This window comes from Passer domesticus, chromosome 6 (genome assembly GCF_036417665.1).
Source record: "Passer domesticus isolate bPasDom1 chromosome 6, bPasDom1.hap1, whole genome shotgun sequence".
NCBI classification, from domain to species: domain Eukaryota; kingdom Metazoa; phylum Chordata; class Aves; order Passeriformes; family Passeridae; genus Passer; species Passer domesticus.
The window spans coordinates 52216530-52237466 of NC_087479.1; the positions used below are offsets into that span (position 1 = coordinate 52216530).

The 20937-nt window shown below is 40.2% G+C and overlaps 1 protein-coding gene across 3 annotated transcripts in view; it reads left to right on the forward strand.

Moving 5' to 3' along the window:
- Positions 1-20747, forward strand: part of AMPD3 (adenosine monophosphate deaminase 3) — a 33031-nt gene extending 12284 nt beyond the window's left edge. For 2 of the 3 annotated variants that reach the window (XM_064425512.1, XM_064425511.1), the window contains exons 7-15: positions 7035-7229; positions 7478-7609; positions 8505-8668; positions 9844-9970; positions 10762-10925; positions 12959-13079; positions 14956-15129; positions 16210-16320; positions 17255-20747. In XM_064425512.1, the coding sequence (XP_064281582.1) occupies positions 7035-7229; positions 7478-7609; positions 8505-8668; positions 9844-9970; positions 10762-10925; positions 12959-13079; positions 14956-15129; positions 16210-16320; positions 17255-17431 (1365 nt within the window). In that variant the 3' untranslated portion in view covers positions 17432-20747. Of the gene's footprint in view, positions 1-7034; positions 7230-7477; positions 7610-8504; positions 8669-9843; positions 9971-10761; positions 10926-12958; positions 13080-14955; positions 15130-15352; positions 16165-16209; positions 16321-17254 lie in introns of those variants that run through there. The other variant, XM_064425513.1, reaches the window with a different exon arrangement.
- Positions 20748-20937: the final 190 nt, after the last annotated feature.

Here is a 20937-nt window from a genome sequence, read left to right on the forward strand (position 1 = left end):
TGGAGTTACTGCTTCATTTTGATAAGTGAGATTTCTTCACAATTGTTGCTGGTGGTTTTAACCACTTTGGGTCCATTTTGCATCGTTTCTCTATACAACTGGAAGAGATAATCCTTATTTTGTAATTTCAGGGTTTACTTATCCTTCTTTTTACATTTTGGTTAGCACTAGTTCATCAAAAAGCCCTCTTGGCTTTTCCCTATAATGCCCAGTGTGTTTGCTGGCTACCGTTGTGGTAATAAACTGTCCCAGAGTCCATCACAGGGTGGAAGCAGATGAGTTGTCAGGTAAGCTCTGATGGATTTCACCCTTCTGACTGTTAAATGTATGGATGGGAGATGTCAGCTAATTCACTCAGGTGGCAGAGACTCGGCTCCCAGCCTGAGAGTTTTCTTGCATAACCCTGGAAAGACATTTGCTACGTGCCACATTCAGAGAAAACGCTTCAGTAGCTGACAGAGACTTTAATAATAGAACACATGCTGACTGAGACATGCAGAGGTGTGGATCAGGTAACTACCACAATCAGCTTGATTAGTGAGAAGTTGTAATTAACAGGATTGTTCTTGCTAAGTTAAGCTTTTGATCTAAAAGCAAATGTTCAATGTCTTTGGGCATATCTTAATTATTTTTTAATTACCTGCTGTTGAATAAGCCACTCTACAAAAGGATTCATATTGTTCAAAAGCCCAAAATGTGCATTGCTTCCCCTCTGGCAATGGGCACATTCCAGAGAGCAGGAACCAGCCTGCTCTGCTCTGCCAGAGACCATTCCTACTGCCAGGTACTCCTTGAAAAAATCCTGCTCCAAGTTCATCTTGCTTAAAGTATTTTTATGAAGCAAGCTCACAAGTAGTATTTTTCTGAAGCACTCTGGAAAGTAAACTGCATTGCAGACACAATTCCTGTAAGCCCCTAAATAATCTTGTTTTCCCTGTGTCTTGCTAACCTTAGTAATGTTTGGAACTTCCTTGGAGTGCTTCCTTGCTAATAACAGTTATCAGCAGTGAAACATTTGAAAGCCACACTTCTCAGCCAGTGTTTTCAGGATGTCTCTCTGTTAAGTCAATCCTAAGAAGTGCTTACTGCTTACAAGGAAAGCAAGGAACAGGATTCACCTTCCCAAAGGCTGTTGGTGAAGTTGTGTATCACATCCCTCAGACACAAGTGTGGAGGTCCTGGTACAACCTGCTTATATGAAAGAGCCAAAGTACTGGATGGAAAATGCCAAAATTAGAACAGATATGAATGGAGTGGCAAGGTCAGTCAGTGAACGTGTGCTGCTGCATTTAGAAAGGTGCAGTAGAAAGCTGGCCAGGATTAATTGCTTAATTGCTAGCATGACAACCCAGCCTCCTGCCCCCTTCCCCACTTTTTTCCTGATTTAATAGGAGTTCTCCTCCAGTGAGATCATCTATTCTTAAAACCCAGGATAAGGCTTATCTTAAATACAGGACATGCATATTTATATCTTGCATATTGAACTTAACTGGAATGCAGCCCAAGGTATGTTTTGCACAGTTTTGCAAGCTGGACCTGGAAAATTGCCCTTTACTAAGGACACAGGTATTTCTGTAGACAGACAAGAACCCACAGGTGGTGAGAGAGCGTGGCTGGCTCCCCTTGGCTCTCCACAGGAGGTCAACAGCTGTCTGTGAGGAAAACACTAACTTTAGAGGAGACTCTTGAGTCTGCCATCAGCAGGATTCCTCACGTCCTCCAGCTGATGCACAGCAAAGTGCAGGCAACACATTTCCCACATAACACAGCCTGCATGAAGAATGAAATTAAGGAACAAGAGTTTAGCTATATGGTACACAAACTCAGAACTGAGTTTTAACCTTGGTATCCCAGGGTGTCTTGTGCTGTATGTGAGGTTTGTTTGAGAAGGGCTTAGGGCTTCCTGTAGACCTCTGTGCCCAACAGCCTCAGATAATTCAGAGCAGACACTTTTTTTTTTTTTTTCTTTTTTGGTGAAGCCCAGAGATTTTTTTTTTGCCTAGCATTATTTGCTGCCTTTGTAATGGCTGTCAATGTATTGAATTGGCAGGTGTCCTTCACAGCACATAGCTTTGATACAATTCCTAAAGATGAAAAAATCACAGCCTAAGCCTCTTTGGATATTCTTTCTTTCTGTAGCCACTCTTTCAGTGTGTCAGCAAACCAGGCCTGAGCATATGTCCTAGCAGTGACTTTTACACATCACTTTCCTGCCTGCAGCTCACTAGTGCAGGTGCCCCAAGCTTGTGTGGGGAGCTGTGCATGGGAGAATGCAGTTTCTGCATTTACAGCCCTGCTGAATGCTCTACTGCAATAAACTGGCTGCTGCTGTGACATCCATTGGATGAGGGTGTTGCAACTGAATTTTTATTTTTTTAATTATTGGTTAGACAAAGAGGAAGTAAATTCTAGCTGCTTTTTATTACCACAGAGTTGAAATACCACTGGTTGTACTTGTAAGAAGGAAAGTTAGAGTGGGGTTAAATGCTACTGAATCCTATAGATCTCAAAAATACTGAATGAAATTAGCAGATGTTTGCTTTTTAAACATTTGATTACAAGCCTTGTGAGTGAATGGTGAACCTCAACTTCTCTGAGCTTTATTTCATTCTAAGTTTGCTTTTTTTTAAGGTTTCTTTTGTTTCCCTCAGTAACTACTTAACTGACTTCGGTGATGAAATAGTTTCATCATATAAACCAAAATGACAGTGAATGTGAAGACTTAGGGGTTAGCATCAGATGCAAAGGGAATGCCCCTTCAGCATGACATGGAATGGTGCCTTGCCACTGTTAGCTGGCAGCAAAGCTGGCTCTTGTGCTTTCAGAGCTCTGAGTGCTGCTTCTCCCTCCTGCCTTGCAGAGATGCTGAGGCAAATTCTTGTCTCTACACTCAGTTTTGCAAGTGAGCACAAAATACAATCAGGTGTAAAGGCATCAATGATTATAATGCAAAATTTCTGTCAAGACCATAAGGAAAGCTTTTCCTCTCTCCTTTTAGTAATTAAAAGAACAGAACAAGAGATTTTCTCTTCACAGCAGTGTGTTTCTGTATTTGTGTGAATACAAGCACTCAGGTTGGTTTCTGCAGCCAGACAAGAAGCTGGATATGCAGGGATTCTCTTCTCTCCTGGTTTCTGGGTTGCTCTGCATGGCATAAATATGAATTAGACAAGCTCCCAAGGAGCTCTGCACAGCTCTAGGGACTATTTCTGCTGCCAAGAGCATTCCTGCACCACCCGAGGACAGAGTATTTTGTGTCTCTGCCTCTCATGCCTGTCAAAGAACTGCAAGGAGAAAATCAATGCCACTGTATAAAGCTTTGCATCCTATCAGAAAAGCTGATGCAGTATGAATGTATTGACGAGCAGGCAATCTAGCAGTGGGATGAGGAATGATTTCCCTTCTGTTCAGCACTGAAGTAAAGCCTGCAGAGGATTCAGTGTCAAGTTCATGAAGCCCATAGTTATTGGGTTAGAAGTATTTACAAATGAAAGTGTATGTGTCTAGAAAATGTGGCACTTTACAGCTGTGGATACTACAAATCCATGCCCTGGAAATGTTCAGTGTTATTAAAAGGGCTGGCCTTGGTCTTCTTTTTGCTTTTGATTTATCACTTAGCACTCTGAATCTAGCTCACATGCCCAATTCAGTGCAGCACTGCCTGCAATATGCACAGATAAGCATCCATAAAACATCTGAGATGGAGGTTTTGTGGAGGTCTGAGCAACAGTGGAAGGAAAGAGAAGGAATGCAGGAAGGAAAGGGAGGAGGCAGAGTGGTTGAGGGAGGCTGGTGCTGGTTAGATGTGGAGGGCAATGAGAACTCCTTCAGGCTGTAGGTTGTACACAGTAGGAATCTGCAGAGAAAGAAAGCCTGGCTTCGTTACATGGAGAACTGCTGAGTGAAGGGAATTCTACCATCCTTTAAGTGCAAGAAAGCTGAGGTCCACCATTGCTTGAATGATGGAATTACAAGAATGTAACCTTTATGTAAACAACTGTTTCCATTTGTTAAAAGTGTGAGTTCACTGAAGGTATAATATTGTGTTCCAAGACAGGCTTCTGTCAGTCATTCTGTTTTTCTTTCCATTGAGGATTAATGTGACCTTGAGTGAAAGGTTTTTTGCTGGGGGAGGGGACAATAAGCAGTGCAACAGGAAATCTGGTTAAGGGAATGCAGCCGGGGTTTTTTTGCACTAAGGAGAAACTGGGCTGGAATGGCACTACAGTGAATTTGAAAATGCAAGCAGAATGTTTGCAGATAGAAACAAATAAACCTTGTGGTGGAGGTGTGTTACTCATGGTCCAGAAAAGCATTTTATGTGTTTATGAGAAAAAAAATAGTAACATCTTAAACTGGGAGTGGCTTTGTCTTTTTTGGGGAGGAGGAAGGCAGCAAAGGGGATATTTGTCACCCTTATATGAATTCAGTCTGTTCAAATTGTTTTAGTAGAAGCCTTTCATAATAAATAATCATAACACTAATGACAGTATTTTAACATTATCTCACATAATAACAGCAATAATGACAATAACCTGCCTAACCAAATCAGCCCACTTAAGCTCTGCCCAAGGATTCTGTGTTCAGATACTTCCTTTAAGTAGGATTGCACCCTGCATGGTAAAAATGTACAAGAGCATACACACTAATTATGTGCTAGGGTAGCTCAAAGCTCAAGTCCTTAAAACCTCCCAAAAAGTTGCATTTATGCTAAAAAACTGTAAAGAAAAAAAGCTGAGTGATAATCTTATGACTTTAGACTTGAGTATTTTATAACTTTTTGTTACTGAAGTTGCTGCTTGCTTAAAAGTCAAATTATACTGGGTAGTAAAAAAAGGTGGCTAAAGTAGTGAATATTCTCTGGAAAAAGCATGAAGGAGATTCCAGAAAGGTCTCTTAACTTTAGGCAGATATGTATGTTTAGGTTGAAGGAAGAGGTAAAAAAAAAAGTGTGTGTGTATATATATATATATATAAAGGCAAATCTTTGTTCTCAGAATAAACCTCCTGTAGTTAGCTCAGATCTAGAGCTGTGTGTGATGTGTTTGTAGGAACTGGAGATGATGTCACAGGAGCTCACTGAACAGCAAAGGCACACTCCAGAGAATTATTTCTCAACAGGAAGCAGGATTTTGAAAGCAATGTGATCTTTGCACACAAGCAAACAAAAGAAACAAAAAGCCTCCTTGCTTTCCATCCTTGTACTCCTAACAGCAGTGAATTCATGCTGATTTACATAAGGAGGAAGTGCTGTGTCTTGTTTTGTTCTTTTTTCAAGATTCATTAATTCCAGTAGCTGAGCCACTACTAGAACTACTGCATTCTGAAATTCAATGAACTACACTTCTTCAGGGTCCCTACACATATATTCTCTGTTTATGGCTTGCTTTACATTGGCATTAGAGCCTGGTAACTGCTGTTCAGTGTACAAGCTGACCAAGCCTAGTAGTATTTCACTGTTCCAGGAAGAGTTTACAGTAAACAGTATTAGTGCCTAACCCAGAGAATGTTTACTAACCTGAGTAAGCACATGTATAAAATGCACTTGGCTCAAATATCTATACAAGTACTGTGAGGAGAGTGAGAATACATTGTGTGGAGATGTGTTTACTGCTTATACACATAATTGTTTCCTGTGCATTAATAATGTACTTTTTGTTCTGTACTTTGAGACAGCAATATGTTTCTTGCTTTTTCATTTAGCTTTAATGTGTCTGGTATATTTGAATTAGACAGTGATTAACAGTTAAGTGTTTAGGATCCAGTTTTATGTCCTGGTCTTTATTTATGTTACTGACATTCTCAGAGACAAGCTGCAACAACCTGTGCATATGTAGCATGCAAATAAAGTGACTCCAGGTGCCAAGTGAAGCAGTGGCATTCCTGTGGCCTGGATGTCATGGCATAAACCCAGGTTTACGCTGCAGGAGGGTGACTTATTCCTGTGCTCTGTGATGTGTTTCCTGCTGATCCTTAAAAGCAGATAAGGATGTTGATTAGTTCTGTTGGCAGAATATGAAACTGCAGAGTCACTGCCCAAAGGGGAATGTGTTTGGCTCACTTTGTTCGTGTCCATGTTTGCAGTTTCCTGGGCAGAGGAGTCCTGCATGAGAGTCCTTTCAGACATTTAGGTTCAGTGGTTTCTTATAGCTGGCTTATTGGAGTATTTGGTTTATTTGAGAAGCTCTTTTAGTGTTACTAAGGACTTACACAGGGAAAACTTACTTGACAACCAACCCCCAGATCTTGTGAGTTGTCTCTTTGGATTGTGTTCCAATAGAGGCTGCTCAGGTAGCAGTGCAAGCTTCTGAGCAAAAACAAAGAAGACCTGTGGAAATAATTTGTTTCTTGTCAATACTTCTTTTTTTCAACAAAACCTGAAGGAGTACTTTCAGCCCTTCTGTGAATTTTCGCTTCCCTTAATGTGTGAAGAGATCTAAGAAAAAACATCTGAACAGTCTGTCAGTGTTATGAGTTGCTGTATTATAATTAAACTTGGAAAAAATGGTGACAAAAATCTCACGTGTATATTCTTCAGTTCTAGTGACCTAAGATATTTCATATGGTTGAAATGCCATTGAAAAAATGAATTCTGCTTTTGGAAATGGCTGAGAATTCCAAGTCCCTTTTGTCAGTGAGAATAGTTATAACCACAATGTATAACTAGAGAGGCATTGTTGATTCATTAATGAAGTAAAAGGATACTCAGGGGTCAGAGTGTCCTTTAAGGAAGTATCAAGTTTAATCTGAACCCAGGGTCAGTGATTAGCACTTAGAATGTGTTTTGTTGAAAATGTTCCTATTAAAATAGGAAACTACTAATTGAGGGCTATTTTACTTACAGTTCTGCTTAGTGAGTAATTCTACCAAAATCAACATCTCAGGGTTCTGAAACACTTTGATTTGCTCAGACACTAATCCTTTTGTTGCTTGAGGAATATTTTAGAAGGCTTTACTGTTGTCAGTGACACTGACACTTTGCTAATTAAGTCCATGTAGATGGATGATAAGCATAAATAACCTTTTGATTTCAGGTTGACACTCATATCCATGCTGCTGCCTGCATGAACCAGAAGCACTTACTGAGGTTCATTAAGCACACCTATCAAACGGAGCCTGACAGGATTGTTGCAGAGAAAAAAGGCAAGAAGATGACTTTAAAGCAAGTCTTCGAAAGCCTTCACATGGACCCCTATGACCTCACTGTAGACTCTTTAGATGTCCATGCAGTAAGTCTAGTGAAACAACAAAACAAATGGGAAAAAGCTAAGTTTTCCAGTTGTAAAATTCTAGTTCTTACAATGTTTGCATGATAACTTACTAAATCAGAATTTGACTTCATGCATTGCAGTGAATGTTTGAAAGAAGTTATCACCGTTTTTTTTCTTTTTTGTGCCTTTTAAGACTGGGCAATTTAATTTATGAACTATTGAGTGTTCCTAAAACTACGGTTATTTGGGTTTTTTTCCTCCTCCAGGGACGTCAAACATTCCATCGATTTGACAAATTCAATTCCAAGTACAATCCAGTTGGTGCCAGTGAGCTGAGGGACTTGTATTTGAAGACTGAGAATTATATTGGTGGTGAATATTTTGCTCGTATGGTCAAGGTAAATAAGTTTCAAGCTTTTCCAGCTGTAGAGAAATGAAGGTTTGTAATAGATTTGTGATGTCATAACTGTATACAGACCTAACACTAGGGTTAATTGAGTATTCCAAGTATTGGGCTTGCTCCAGCAATTCCTTAGAGGAAAACCTCTGCTAAGTCAATCCCTGCTGCTTTCTGAACAGTTGTATGAAGTAGAAATGTACACATAAGTTGTGTATGAGTTCAAAACTGAGTTGTGGGTACTTTTAAATTAAGGGAGAGCAGCTAAGGGTCAATTCTCTAGTTTAGGATTTAGTTGGCTAGTGGTAGTTGCTAGGGAAGGAGGAGCTAGGGAAGTGCCTCTGCATAAATCTGTATCTGCACATGCATGCAACAGGCTTCAAATTAATTTCTTAGAACAAAAAATTAGTAATTTATGTGATGTAGTAGATGTCAGCTCTTCTTGAATATACAGAAGTATTGTCTAAAATTAATTGCTGTAAAACTGCTTGCTACCACAGATTCTGGGTCAGATTCTCCATTGTTCTGTGTATTTTATGTAGGCATTTGCTGTAGTTTAAATAGTCTAATTCTGATTTATATATCTTAAATATAGGTCTGACAACGGTGTTAGTAATGACTGCACAGAAACATTGTCCTCCAAAAGGAGATTTTAAAGTTATTCCCAGTTATATGTACAGATAAGTTATACTCACATGACATTTGAGCTAGCTTGCCAGTAGAGTATTTAGATGCCTAAAATAAAATAATGGTTTGAAAGACAAGAGATTCCCTTTATCTTTGAAGGGTGCCAATACAGTTATGTCTGCTCTGAGGAAAATGCAATGATAAATATATTTCTAGCTGTAAATGATCTCAGTGTCCATATTAAAGCAAATATATTTATTACTTACTAGGAAGTAGCCCGTGAACTAGAAGAAAGTAAGTACCAGTACACAGAGCCCCGCTTATCCATTTATGGACGGTCTCCAGATGAATGGCTGAACTTGGCAAAATGGTTCATTAAGCATAAAGTTTATTCCCCTAATATGCGCTGGATAATTCAGGTTCCCAGAATCTAGTAAGTAATCAGGAGCTCTTGGTAATCTCAATAGTTTGAAATCTTACCACTGGCTTAATTTCTGATAATATTTAGATGGCTTATTAGCTGTCCTGTAGTTCTATTTATAAGCAATAGCTTGGGAGATTTATTTCTGACCATTGGTGCAGTTTTCTTGACAGTCTGGGGGTGGAAGACAGGAGATGGGGATTGAATCTACTCTTTATGAAGCTACTCAAAACTACTTGAATTATTTGTAAGTCTGAAGACATTGAAACCAAAAATTACAACTGGGTGAAATCAAGCTGCATTCAAAGGCCAATTAAAATACAATTTAGTAATAAGAATAAATCAACTCTTGAATTCCATGAAGGAGTAGAAAATGCTGTCAAATTGTTACCATCAAGATTAGTGACTAAATGACAGTGAACTTGGAAGCAACCCAGACTGATGGTTTCCAAACTTAAATCCTTGTCAGTTCTTCTTAGTTTTTAAGCATCCTGGGGGACTTTATTTCTTTGTTTCCAATACTGTGTGTTGTCATACAGTCTCCCCTGATAATTTTGTCAGACTTAATAGCTGAGCCTTGAGTTTTGAAATGTCACAGTTGGGGTATGAGTAGAGAAGGAGCTGTCACAGTCACATATATCCCCGAGTGTGCTTTTTGCTGGGGAGAAAGTTTCTCTCCTTCAATTTCTTACATAGCAATTTCTGACATGCATGGCACAGTCAGCACTTGGAATAAGCTATGCACTTAGTGGCACATGGAAGTACTATCCCTTTTTGCTGAAAGGCTCACTACAGCACAGCATTTACTTTCATTTGGACTAGTTACAACTTTAGGAAACAGAATCCTTCATGAGGATTCTTCTGTTTCCTTCATAGCTTGTTATCTCCCCTGGTTGTACGTGGATGTCTGTAAAGGACAGGGCCACTGCTCTGAGGCAGCATCTGCCCCTGCATGCTGTCTCTATTTTTGGAGCACTTGAGAGCTTCAGCAGAGCCTGGATGAAGCAGAGTGCCAGGCAGTGCAGGAAACAGAGCACAGAGACAATCTGCCCTGACATAAACTTTGAATTTCTGAATCCTGGTGGAACTGAAGCACTAGAATGTACACAAATAACAGAAAATAGGAAAGTGAAGGGTGAAGGAAATACAAGCTTATTAAAGAATGTGTCTATTTTTTTCCCATTCAGTGACATATTTAGGTCTAAAAATATTCTGCCTAGTTTTGGGAAGATGTTGGAGAACATCTTTGTACCTTTGTTTGAAGCAACAATCAATCCCAAAGACCACAAAGAATTGCACCTATTCCTCAAATATGTAAGTATGTTTCTCATGTGAAATGGATCCTCTACTGCTTTCTTTTTTTTTTTTTTTTGGTCCACAGCTCTTCCCAGACACTAAAAAAGCTTCCTTCTCCACAGATTGCTTGTATTATTATTGTTTCAAAGCCCTGACACATAATTTAGTACAAGTCTGAGTGAGGTCCTATTCTCACATAACCTGTTTATTTCCTTAGAAACAGCTCAGCAGCTATTTATTTGTCCTTTTGTTAATGACCAAAAATGTCTACAAGTTCTTTTGTGTCATCATCCTGGATGGCTACTTTGAGCTGCTTCTGAACTGATCTCCAAGAAGGAGGCAGCTGGAAGGAAGCATTGTGTAGGTTGTGATAGATCTCAGGAGAGAAGTGGGGATGTAGCTGCTGGGACAAGGTTAACACAGACATTTCTGAGTGTGCCTCAGATCACAGCTCTGAGGTTTGCTTTCAGCTGCTTCTCAAAGACAGCAGATGAGTTCAAAGGATTCTAGTCTGGATTTTAGGGAGTTTTGCAGCTCTGTAAACCCCCACAGGAGCCTGAAGGCTTTTGTGCACCTGGGCTTCCTGTTTGTCTCAGGAGAAAAAAAATGAGTAAAACTTTGACAAAACCTATTATTGCTGCTGTGTGCATGGTATGGTAGGATGCAGAGCAGCAGGACTGCTAGGATAGGGATAGAGATGAAGGAGGAGAGACTGGATGCTTGTTCAAACAAGTCCTGAAGTAAGAGTAAGTAGCACTGAAGTTTGCTTCTTGAAGCCCCTTAATTCTGTGATTTTCTTCTCCCACCAGGTGACTGGCTTTGACAGTGTTGATGATGAATCCAAACACAGTGGCCATATGTTCTCTGACAAGAGCCTTAACCCTGACCTCTGGACCAGTGAGAAGAATCCCCCATATAGCTATTATTTGTATTATATGTATGTCAACATCATGTTGCTAAACAACCTTAGGAGGTAAGGAGACACTCTTCTATTTTACAAGCTCCCAGAAAATCAGTATCTTTCTCTCACTCTGTCAGTGTCTAGATCACAGATCTTCTGAAGCAAGGGTTATTTTGAATTACTTAGACTTGAGTACTTGAGATATTTTGAAAATACTAATGATATAATTAATTCAAACAAAAAATTCAGAAATTGTAGAGGCATCAGATTAATACCTTGGTTTGATATTTTTGTGTATTTTGGGTTTCTTTTACTCCTTAAAGCTGCATATACAAAACAAAGCAAAAGAAGGACCCCCACAAATCCCACTTACTGTCCTTTGCTTGGCTTTGCAGCAGATTCCCAAATACAATGTATCTGCCTCTTGGTGTCTGGCTATCTCCTGGTAATTTATGAGACACAAAGTAACATTGTGGCACACTGGCTTAGGGGCTGCTGCATTCACAGACAGACCAAGTAGGACACAATTACAAACTGCACATCCAGCTAACTTCCTTTAGCAGGCTTCTTGACTCAATTCAGTTTTACAACTTTAGGACCAATGTCTGGGCAAGTAATGCAGGGAGTTGTGTGACATCAGACTGTCACAGCACATTTTGGCATCAGGCTCAGGAAAGCCTGAAATTCAATGTGAGGCAATATTGCTAAATTTGCAGCTGACTCATTGAGTGCTCTGCACAACTGACTCCAGCCAAGGCACAGTGAGGTTATCCACTAATGTGAGAGTGTCATCACTTGCCCTGAAAGGATTTGGTTCACTTCATTTGGTTATTTAGATTATTTTAGTTATTTAGAAAATATTGTGGGATTTTCTTATAGAAGGTGCACAGATTTGTCATTTTACAGTTTTATCCAAGTTAGCATTCAAAATGTTATTTCTTCTTTCCCACTGCTACTTCAAGCATTTTTTATCATCCTATTTGATCAAAACTCATAATGCAAACACCCACCTTAAATTACCTCATATGTGCAACAGTCAGGTGTAGCTGTTAGTTTTAATTCTGTAATGGAAAGGACACACAGCAGACAGCTGCAGGAAAGTCATCCCTCTCTCCTGACTTCCTTTACATTCTCTGTAGGCTTCATGCTTTTTTTGTTCCAAAGAGAGATTCTGCCAGAACTAATGCTTTTCTTTTTTACCCCAAGATCATTTTGACTATTGTATTAAAATGCCCCCAGATAATCATTAAATATTCTTTACAGCTGAGATACTGACAGAATTCACCAATGAGTCACCAACTGTTCACCCTGTTAATCTAAGTGCTTGAGTCAACACAGCCCTGACAAGACTGTTTTATATTTTTGGTAATATCAGCAAGGATGGATTACATCCTCACATCAGGAGAAATGTTACTAACTTCCACCCTAGAATTGCCTTATATTCTAACACTCCTTGTTGAAATTGTGTTTTGAACATCTCCAAATACTTGTGGGACATTTGTCTGCACTGAGTAACAGGGTCCATTATAGCCTCAAACCCAGCATCATTTTTAATGCAGGTGATAATTCAGTATTCTAAAAATTATAGTGGAAGTTTGGTTTAATAACTAACATTCCTAGATTGTCTCTGCTTCTGAAGGTGTGGTTTTATGCTACACTTAACCTGCTGAGATGGCAGGCTCTGATCACCCTAGGTACTGTTAGCTAACTCTTGGCAATGTGCTTCCCCTTCTTCCCTGATTTTGAACCAGGAATTCTGCAGCCACAGGTTGCATGGGTTTACTGAATTCTCCATCTGTCAGTTCACTCCACTGAAATCCATTCAGTAGCTGTTCACTCAGTGGGTAGACAATTGCTAAATGAGATGTAACTGGGAAAGGTAAGAAGACACAAATATGTCTGGTGGTAGAAGGAGCTTGGGTAGAGGGACCTGCCCTTTTGAGCAGCTCACCACAGGTAGGACTGGCTAGATGTCACATCAAACTGTACAAGAATGTGTAACTTAATTTTCTTCTTTTAAAATCCACATATTACTGGCGGTTATATACCAAACAGATAAAGAACAGTGATTTATTTTAAGTGAAACTTGCTTTTGATCTCTTCAGGGAAAGAGGCATGTGCACCTTCCTCTTTCGACCTCACTGTGGAGAAGCTGGGTCTATCACACACCTTGTTTCTGCCTTTCTGACAGCAGACAACATCTCTCATGGATTGCTCCTGAAGAAGGTATTGCTCCTAAACTAATCACTGTGTGCTCAGACATCCATCACTGGTTCAAACAGAAGGCACCAAATGGAGATTTTTCATTAATTCACTTCCTTAGCAAGGCACAAGTAACTCTTCCCAGAAACTCCACCCAGACCCCCCCAACACCAGAACACATGGACCTGCTGGAGAGAGTCCAGAGGAGGCCATGAAGATGCTCAGAGGGCTGGAGCACCTCTCCTGGGAGGAAAGGCTGAGGGCATTGGGGTTGTGCAGCCTGAAAAAGTCAAGGCTCCAGGGAGATCTTCTGGCACCTTCCAGCAGCTAAATGGGGGTTACAAGAGAGCTGGAGAGGGACTTTTTGCAAGGTCAGATAGTGACAGGACAAGGGGGAGTTGAAAGAGGGTAGGTTTAGATTAGATATTGGGAAGAAATTCTTTACTGTGAGGGTGGTGAGGCCCTGGCACAGATTGTCCAGAAGCTGTGGCTGCCCCATCCCTGGAAGTGTTCAAGGTTGGATGGGGCTTTGAGCAGCCTGGTCTAGTGGGAGGTGTCCTGCCCATTGCTGGGGGTTGGAACCAGATACTTCTAAGGTCCTTTACAAACCAAACTATTTCATGATTCAATGAAATAAATAAGCTCAACTGAACTTCCTGTTCTTAAGCCACAAAAAGACAGCTTTGTCTTCACAGGGAAGGAAGATCAACTGTTCAGATATGTCAAAGACTTGGCAGCACCCATTTTTGGTTACTCCAAGCAGAGTTAAAATTATGTGAACAAAATCTAAAAGTTTAGACTTGCTACTGCTCCCTGGTTTAGTCCCAGAAGAAGTTGAGGGAAGCTCTCATTTTTTCTCTACAGGGACAAAAGTAATTTTCTCTGATTAGCATTTCTGTATTTCAGGGTTCTTTCAGAAGTTCTTTAAGGATTTGATTATTTTGATCAAGAAATTCAACATAACTGTTTGACACAACAATATTTTAGATAGAACAAATGCTGTAATTCCTGGGACTTCAGTTAATGAAAACCATCACTCAACCCATCCTCAGGGCACTGTTTCATAATTAAAATAATTGGTCAGTGGGTGGCAGACTTGTACTGAGTTTACTGTAATTTTTCAGGGTTCCCTTATAAGTGAGTTTTTTTCTGGTTAATGCTGGAAAATTCTCTGTACTTTTCAACATAACCAAGAACAAAGAAAAAAATATACCTAAAATCATGTCTGACACTGTGCTCATGAATAGTAATTCATTAAATTAGACCCAGACAGAGGAGCACTGAAGCAGTGTGTGACCAAAGCATTCTCCTCTTCCCTCTCTCCTGCATGGCCTGGTGTGATAAGATGGCATAGCAGGTACTAATAATAGTAACAGTAATAAAGGCACTTGTGAGGTTCATAGGTTGGCTAAAGCAAAACAGTAATAAAGAAGACATGGACATAGATTATTTAAATTATGTACAACAGCAACAAATTACTTCTCATAACTTAAAACTTTTGTTCCTAAAATTTATCTATTGGTCTGCAGCTTTGGAAATAAAAAATTACTTAGCAATTCTTGACCATTTGTCTTATGTGACTTTCAGATTTTGGGGGAAGGTGTGCAGCTGATATGAAATGCAGTGCCCATAATGGTCATATATATACTTATTAATCTACAGTAATATTAGTCATTGTATTTTTAAACAGACTATATTTAAGACCATAAATTATTTTTTATAAAGATCAGTAAGATATAAAATTCAGACTTTTAAATGTTTCCTGGAGAAGTCATGGTCAACCTCTTTTTTTGATCTTAGTCTTCCCCCGTGTTGCTGTTTCCCTTTTATCCAAGGGAAACAGTTCTCTTTTTCATTATCCCATAGTACCATTAAATGCTGACTGTGTTTTGTTTTTCAGAGTCCTGTCCTCCAGTATCTGTATTACCTTGCACAAATACCCATTGCTATGTCCCCACTTAGTAACAACAGCCTGTTCCTGGAGTACTCCAAAAATCCGCTGCGGGAGTTTCTCCATAAGGGCCTGCACGTCTCCCTCTCCACAGATGATCCTATGCAGTTTCATTACACAAAGGTAGGAATTGCAAAAAGCACCAGCTTTGAATTTGGCAACAGCACCACATGGGTCCAGAATGACCTGAAAGCTGGTTTTTTTCATTGCTTAGGACATAGTGTCATGTCTTTCAGTCACTTCATTCATTCTCCCTCCTCATTCTCTGTCTACCACTCACTGTTAGGCTTCAGAAGGAAATGTCTGATTTCCTAATTATGTTTCTTTTGTACTCTTGCCTCTCCAGTGTTGGCTGTTGAAGTATAATATGAAGGATGAGGCTGAAGGGAGGTTTGAGCCTTCATAAACAATCCTCTAGAGTGCCAGGAAAGTCCAGTTTCCTTACTCTAATAAGTCTGGGGAAGTACACTACAAAAACACAATGTGCAGTCTCAAGATGACATACGATCTGCTTGCTCAGTGAGCTGGAACAGATTCCTGCCCTTGGGTGGCCTGGCAGGACAGTAGTGCCTGGTCACTGGCTGTGATGCCCTGGATTGCGGCTGGCACCGATGCGAGCCATGCTGTGCCCAGAGGGGCCCGTCGGTCACTCAGCTCTGTGTCCCGGGACAAGCCCGGCCCTGCTCGCCGTGGCCGGGCCGGCGGCTGGCCCGGGACACGGAGCTGCCGCTGGCCGGGGCAGGGGTGCGGTCACACGGAGCCGGCAAGGGCCGGGGCTGGGCCAGCCCGCCGGGGCCGCACCCGCCCGCCCCGCTGGGAGGGCCGAGCGAGAAATTGCCCTGGTTCTGTCCATGTGCAAAATCACTCAGGCTTTACAACTGGCTGCTCCAGGGGGTTTGTGAACCCTGGGGGCTCCTTTGGAATTGCCTAAGAAATGCCTCCAAGGATCTGGACTGCAGGTTGCAATTTCTTAGACTAAGCTAACTGGATACCCAGTGCCTATTAATTATTAACCAGTAGTCCCTGGGAAATTTGAAATGAACAATTCTTTTCATAGTAGTTGTGATTTTAAAGTTTCAAACTTCTAATTTTTCACAGCTGTCTAAAGAGCATGTATAAAATCCTTAATTAGTAATGAGTACGTGTCCCCATTTATATCTTACTTACATATAATTTATTATCAAATGTATTTTGGTGCTGCAGGAAGCTCTCATGGAAGAATATGCTATTGCAGCTCAGGTGTGGAAACTAAGCACGTGTGACTTGTGTGAAATAGCAAGAAACAGTGTTCTACAGAGTGGATTGTCAGATAAGGTAAGTATAAGTATAGCTGGAAAATCTATCCTGTGAAGGCAAGTAGGAACCCAGAAATCAATAGTCTGAACACTGAATAGAAGGTGTTTAGTGATGTATTTATGCATATCCCTGTCCTCTTTCCCATAAATAGTCACAAATTATCTGCTATGCAGTCTTACATTACAAGTAAAGTATTAATATTACTTTTCCCCATTAGCTTTGTTTTGGAATTCTCAAAATATGTAGAGACCAGATGTCTGTTTATACTCAGTTCTCCTTCCAGTTACAAACTTCTAATTATTTGGGTGATAGCCTTCTGCCAGTGATTTTCTGCATCATGTCTTAGCATTAAGTAAAAACAAACTGCCTGTCATAAGTAAGACATGTTTTTTTTACTTAAAAGGGAGTACTACAGAAAATATTCTGGTTTAGATAGGCAGTCAGATTAGATTAAATTCCCTTCTGGTTTCAAAATTCTATACAGCCAAGGCTTTCTCTAGGACTTACTTTAGAGCATTCTCTCTTCTGTGTCACTTTTGAACATTTCTCGGAGGGAACTGGTATTTGAAGGGGCTTCATGAGTACATTCTGTTGTTCCTTCCAATATTCCCTGCTGACAACTACTCATTTTGTTCTTGTGTGACATTTAACCAACAAAAGAGACCTAAGCCTCTTTTCACCCTCTCATATGCAAGATGTGGCAGTGAAGGCTGAACACGAACACAGAGGGTTTTAGCAAGCCAGATTGAGTGTACTTTTGAGTGATTATATGGATAAACTTTGAACTTAAAATCTCCTAAACTGGTTAAGACTCTGAGGAAGAGTTCAACGGCCAGCTGGTTGAAACTGCTCTTTTCACTTGTACTGGACTCATTCAGCTAACACTTATTTCTGCAATAAGTCAAAGCAGTTGAACTGACTTCTTCCTTTTGACTTTTAATCCTGTTCACAGGAAAAGCAGAAATTCTTAGGGGTGAATTATTGCAAGGAGGGGCCTGAGGGAAATGACATTCGAAAGACAAATGTTGCCCAGATCCGGATGGCCTTCAGGTACGAGACTCTGTGCAATGAACTCAGCTTCCTGGCTGATGCCATGAGAACAGAAGATATTTCTACTCTGTCCAAGTAGTTACAAACTCAGAGAAACCAGAATATGTTCCTCTTAAGCAGGATAATATGCTAATTAACCTCAAATCACCTGTCTTTGATGCTACAGAGACACAACTGAACAGTCCAGAGACAAAGGGAGTATCTGTGGAAGGTAAACAGTGTTTGCCATCACTTGTTACTGCGTTATTCTCCTTGCAAAGATTTCAGTTTCTACGAACATTAGGCTTTTTAAGATTGCTGTAAATATTAAATGCAAACTCAGAATCATGTACTATTTGTTTCATACTGTCTTAACTGTGCCCTGCTGTGTAGCCTGGGAAACCAGAGGGAATATCTGTAGTGCAGCTGTGCTGTGCACCTGGGGATCCCACAGATGCTGACAGCACACACCCACCTGGGTTGGTCCTGCAAGTCTCAGTACCAGTCATGGCTTTTAACACTTTTAAGTTTAACTCTTTTTTTTTGTTAGCAGTTTTTATGGGGTGCTGACTTTTGAGGCCACCCTTTAATTCTGGAAGGTATTTTGACACAGTTTTTAACTCAATGTTTCAGCAGTTACATTTGAAAAGAAGAAAAAACAACATTGGGTAATCGTGTTCAATGACTAATTAATTCCTATTGTTATGTAGGATGTCAGTGAAGAACAGCAGATGAATGCTTTTTAATCTAGCAAATGGAAAACATGGTGTCAAAATCACTATTATACATTGTAATGAGTCTAATTACATCAAGAAAATTTTGCCTTGAAAGTTGAGAACATTTTTTATTTCTTTGTAATGGGAATATGTGGATATGCCCGTTCAAATTACTTAGAAATTTATGCAGATAATTCTGGTTGCATATAAAAAGAATTTTTTTACTTGAAAAAGGGAAGTGTTCTTATGAATCAGTGGTAGAAATGCCAGACCTGGTTCTGGTCCTACTTCTGACATATTTTTACACATTTGTTTTAGTCTGTATTTTAGTCAACTACAGCTGAATGGGAAGTCAAGCTGTCTATTTATACAGAAGCCAGCCCACTTGAAATCTGTCATTTCAAATCATGGTATATTATGTTAAACTATTTATTTATGAGGAAGTGGTTAGTAAAATACAGCTACTGGAGTATTTATCACTTTCAATCTTCTTTCTGTTTCATCATCTTTATGATACAGTACTTCAGAAAGGATTAAAGGTTGATAACATGATGGCAGCTGTGTATTGTAGAAGCTGCACATAGTTTCACACCCAAAAAGACTCGAGGCTGGGGAAGCAGAGGGTGTGGCTGCCTGTGAGTCCACCAGAGCAACTCAATTCAAAGGCCTGCAGTCCCTGAGGTAGGTTCTGAGCTCAGGGTTACACCCCTGCTCTCTAATCCCCTGCACAGGGACACTGGGCTTCTTCAAATAGGCATTCAGCATGAATGCATAAAAAGCCAGTAAGTGATACTGGCCCTTCAAAGTTCACCTGACTTTGAACCCTGCATGTTGTGCTCAGTCAGATGTCTTGTGCCACTTCTATTTCCTAGGCCAGGCCCTTCTCCTGTGCAAGGAAATGGCACTGAAGTAGGGGAAGGAGGAATTCCTTATCAACTCCTATAGTGTGCAGCCTTGCAAGAAACCCCCAAGAGAGAGATAAACCTAAAGATGTCAGGAAGCAGCCTGGAATTAAGGCTGCTCTGAGGGAGTCCAAGGCACAAGTGGAAGAGCTCTGGCCATCCACTCACCATCACAGTTAGCCAGTGTCATGCAGAGGGAACTGCAGTGATTGCAGAGGCTTTTCATCCAAAACCAGGGCTGCAGACAGGTGGTGGGAATTTGACTTCAGCTCTTCAGTGCCCCAGCCTAATGTCTGCAATGTGCCAGATTTTGTATTCCTTGTACCCCTAAAATCATGTGAAACCACATTATGCTGTCCAGCTGTATGAGAGTAAAATTGTCCCAAGTTCTCAGTCAGCAGCCCCTGTCAGCCTCACTGTTAGAAACTTTAGCAGCTCATAGAATGCAGTCTCAGGATTGGTGCCATTTGCTTGGGATGAAGTCTGAGGAAGTGGTGTAAGCTGTTCAGCTGCATCAAATGCAAATGTCTTGTTTTCATCAGTACAACTTCCTAATAAACTGTTACCAACATAACATTATTTGGGAAAAACATCTGCATCTGGGCTAAATAAGCAACATGGTATGAAGAATTTCAATTTTAAATATTTCCACCTAATAAACATTGGGTAAATAATTCCAGCTGATTTACTTGGGTTGTTTCACCTGAAGATCATTGTAAGTGCTTTTGTTGTCATTTATGTTTTTTTTTTAGTTTCCTTAAAATTACACCAAATTTGTGTATATATTTAATACCTTTTCAGCTTTCCTTACCTCAGGTTCTAATAGGTCTGTAGCTGTTATTGAAAAAAAAACAACTGGAGTTGCATATTCAGTGAATGGACAGTAACTGGGATTCTGACAATAACCACAGTAACACATAAGTGGTCATGACCACAAGTTCTGCTTTCTGTGCTTTCTTGTGTGCTGCTTTTAAGGGGAAATTGGGCTTATAGTATTATATTTGGGGAAATAGAAACAGACATCCTTTCAAGCTTCCACTACTATATTTCTCCTGGTCATCCTTTAATTGGGCAAATGTTACTGATTCCCAAGTCCAGTTCTTAAGCTTTACCTTGTTTTGTTTTTCTAAAATTGCACTTTTGTGCTGATGTGAGGCTTTTCAGAGTAACCTTGAGGCTCAGGCTGTGGCTGGAATGAAAAGACAGATCCAGCCCAAGTCACTGCTGTACACACAGACACCAGGGCAGGACAGGGCAGTGGCTGATCCCCCCAGCTGTGCTGAGGTCAAACCGGGTTAGAACACAGCTGGTTTGACTCAGGGGCTGGAAGAACATCACTGCAGGTGGCCACTGGGTAAGTACTGCTGCAGGATGGAAGAACAACCTACTTGCTCTTTACTTCATTAGCAGAGAGGCTCAAACATTATTCAAGGCTTCCTTAAATCTGTTGGTTGAAAAGCATTTTATACTTTCAACCTGAAATGGTTAATTATGGTTATTTGATGTTTACAACCTATCCACCTGAACAATTTTTTTCTGTTCTTTTACTTTAGCAAACTTTGCTCTGCTACTGGAGAATGCATATTTTTTTCACAGCCCAGAGCCACCTTATTGTCTTGTATCATTGTTCTTTATGTGTGGCTAAACATTTCTGTTCTCTTTTCCTAGTTAAAATCCAAGTCTGAAAAGGTGTCTGTAAAAACTGCTTTTTTCTTTCTGTGCCTGGGTTACATGATGTTTATCTTTTGCCTCTTGTGGAAGCATTAAACATTACACTAATGAATGAATTGTAAAAGAATATGGTTATGGATTTTGTGTGTATATCTCTCGAAAAAAAAAGTAGCTTCTCCCAATCTCCACATTTAAGGAGAACTAAAACCACGTGCAGTTAAATTGACTAAACCTAAATAGGGAAGACAGTGAGCACTATTTAGGAGAAGAGGCTAAAGGCTTATCTGGCTTAAAACAATTCAGTGTTAATGCAAACC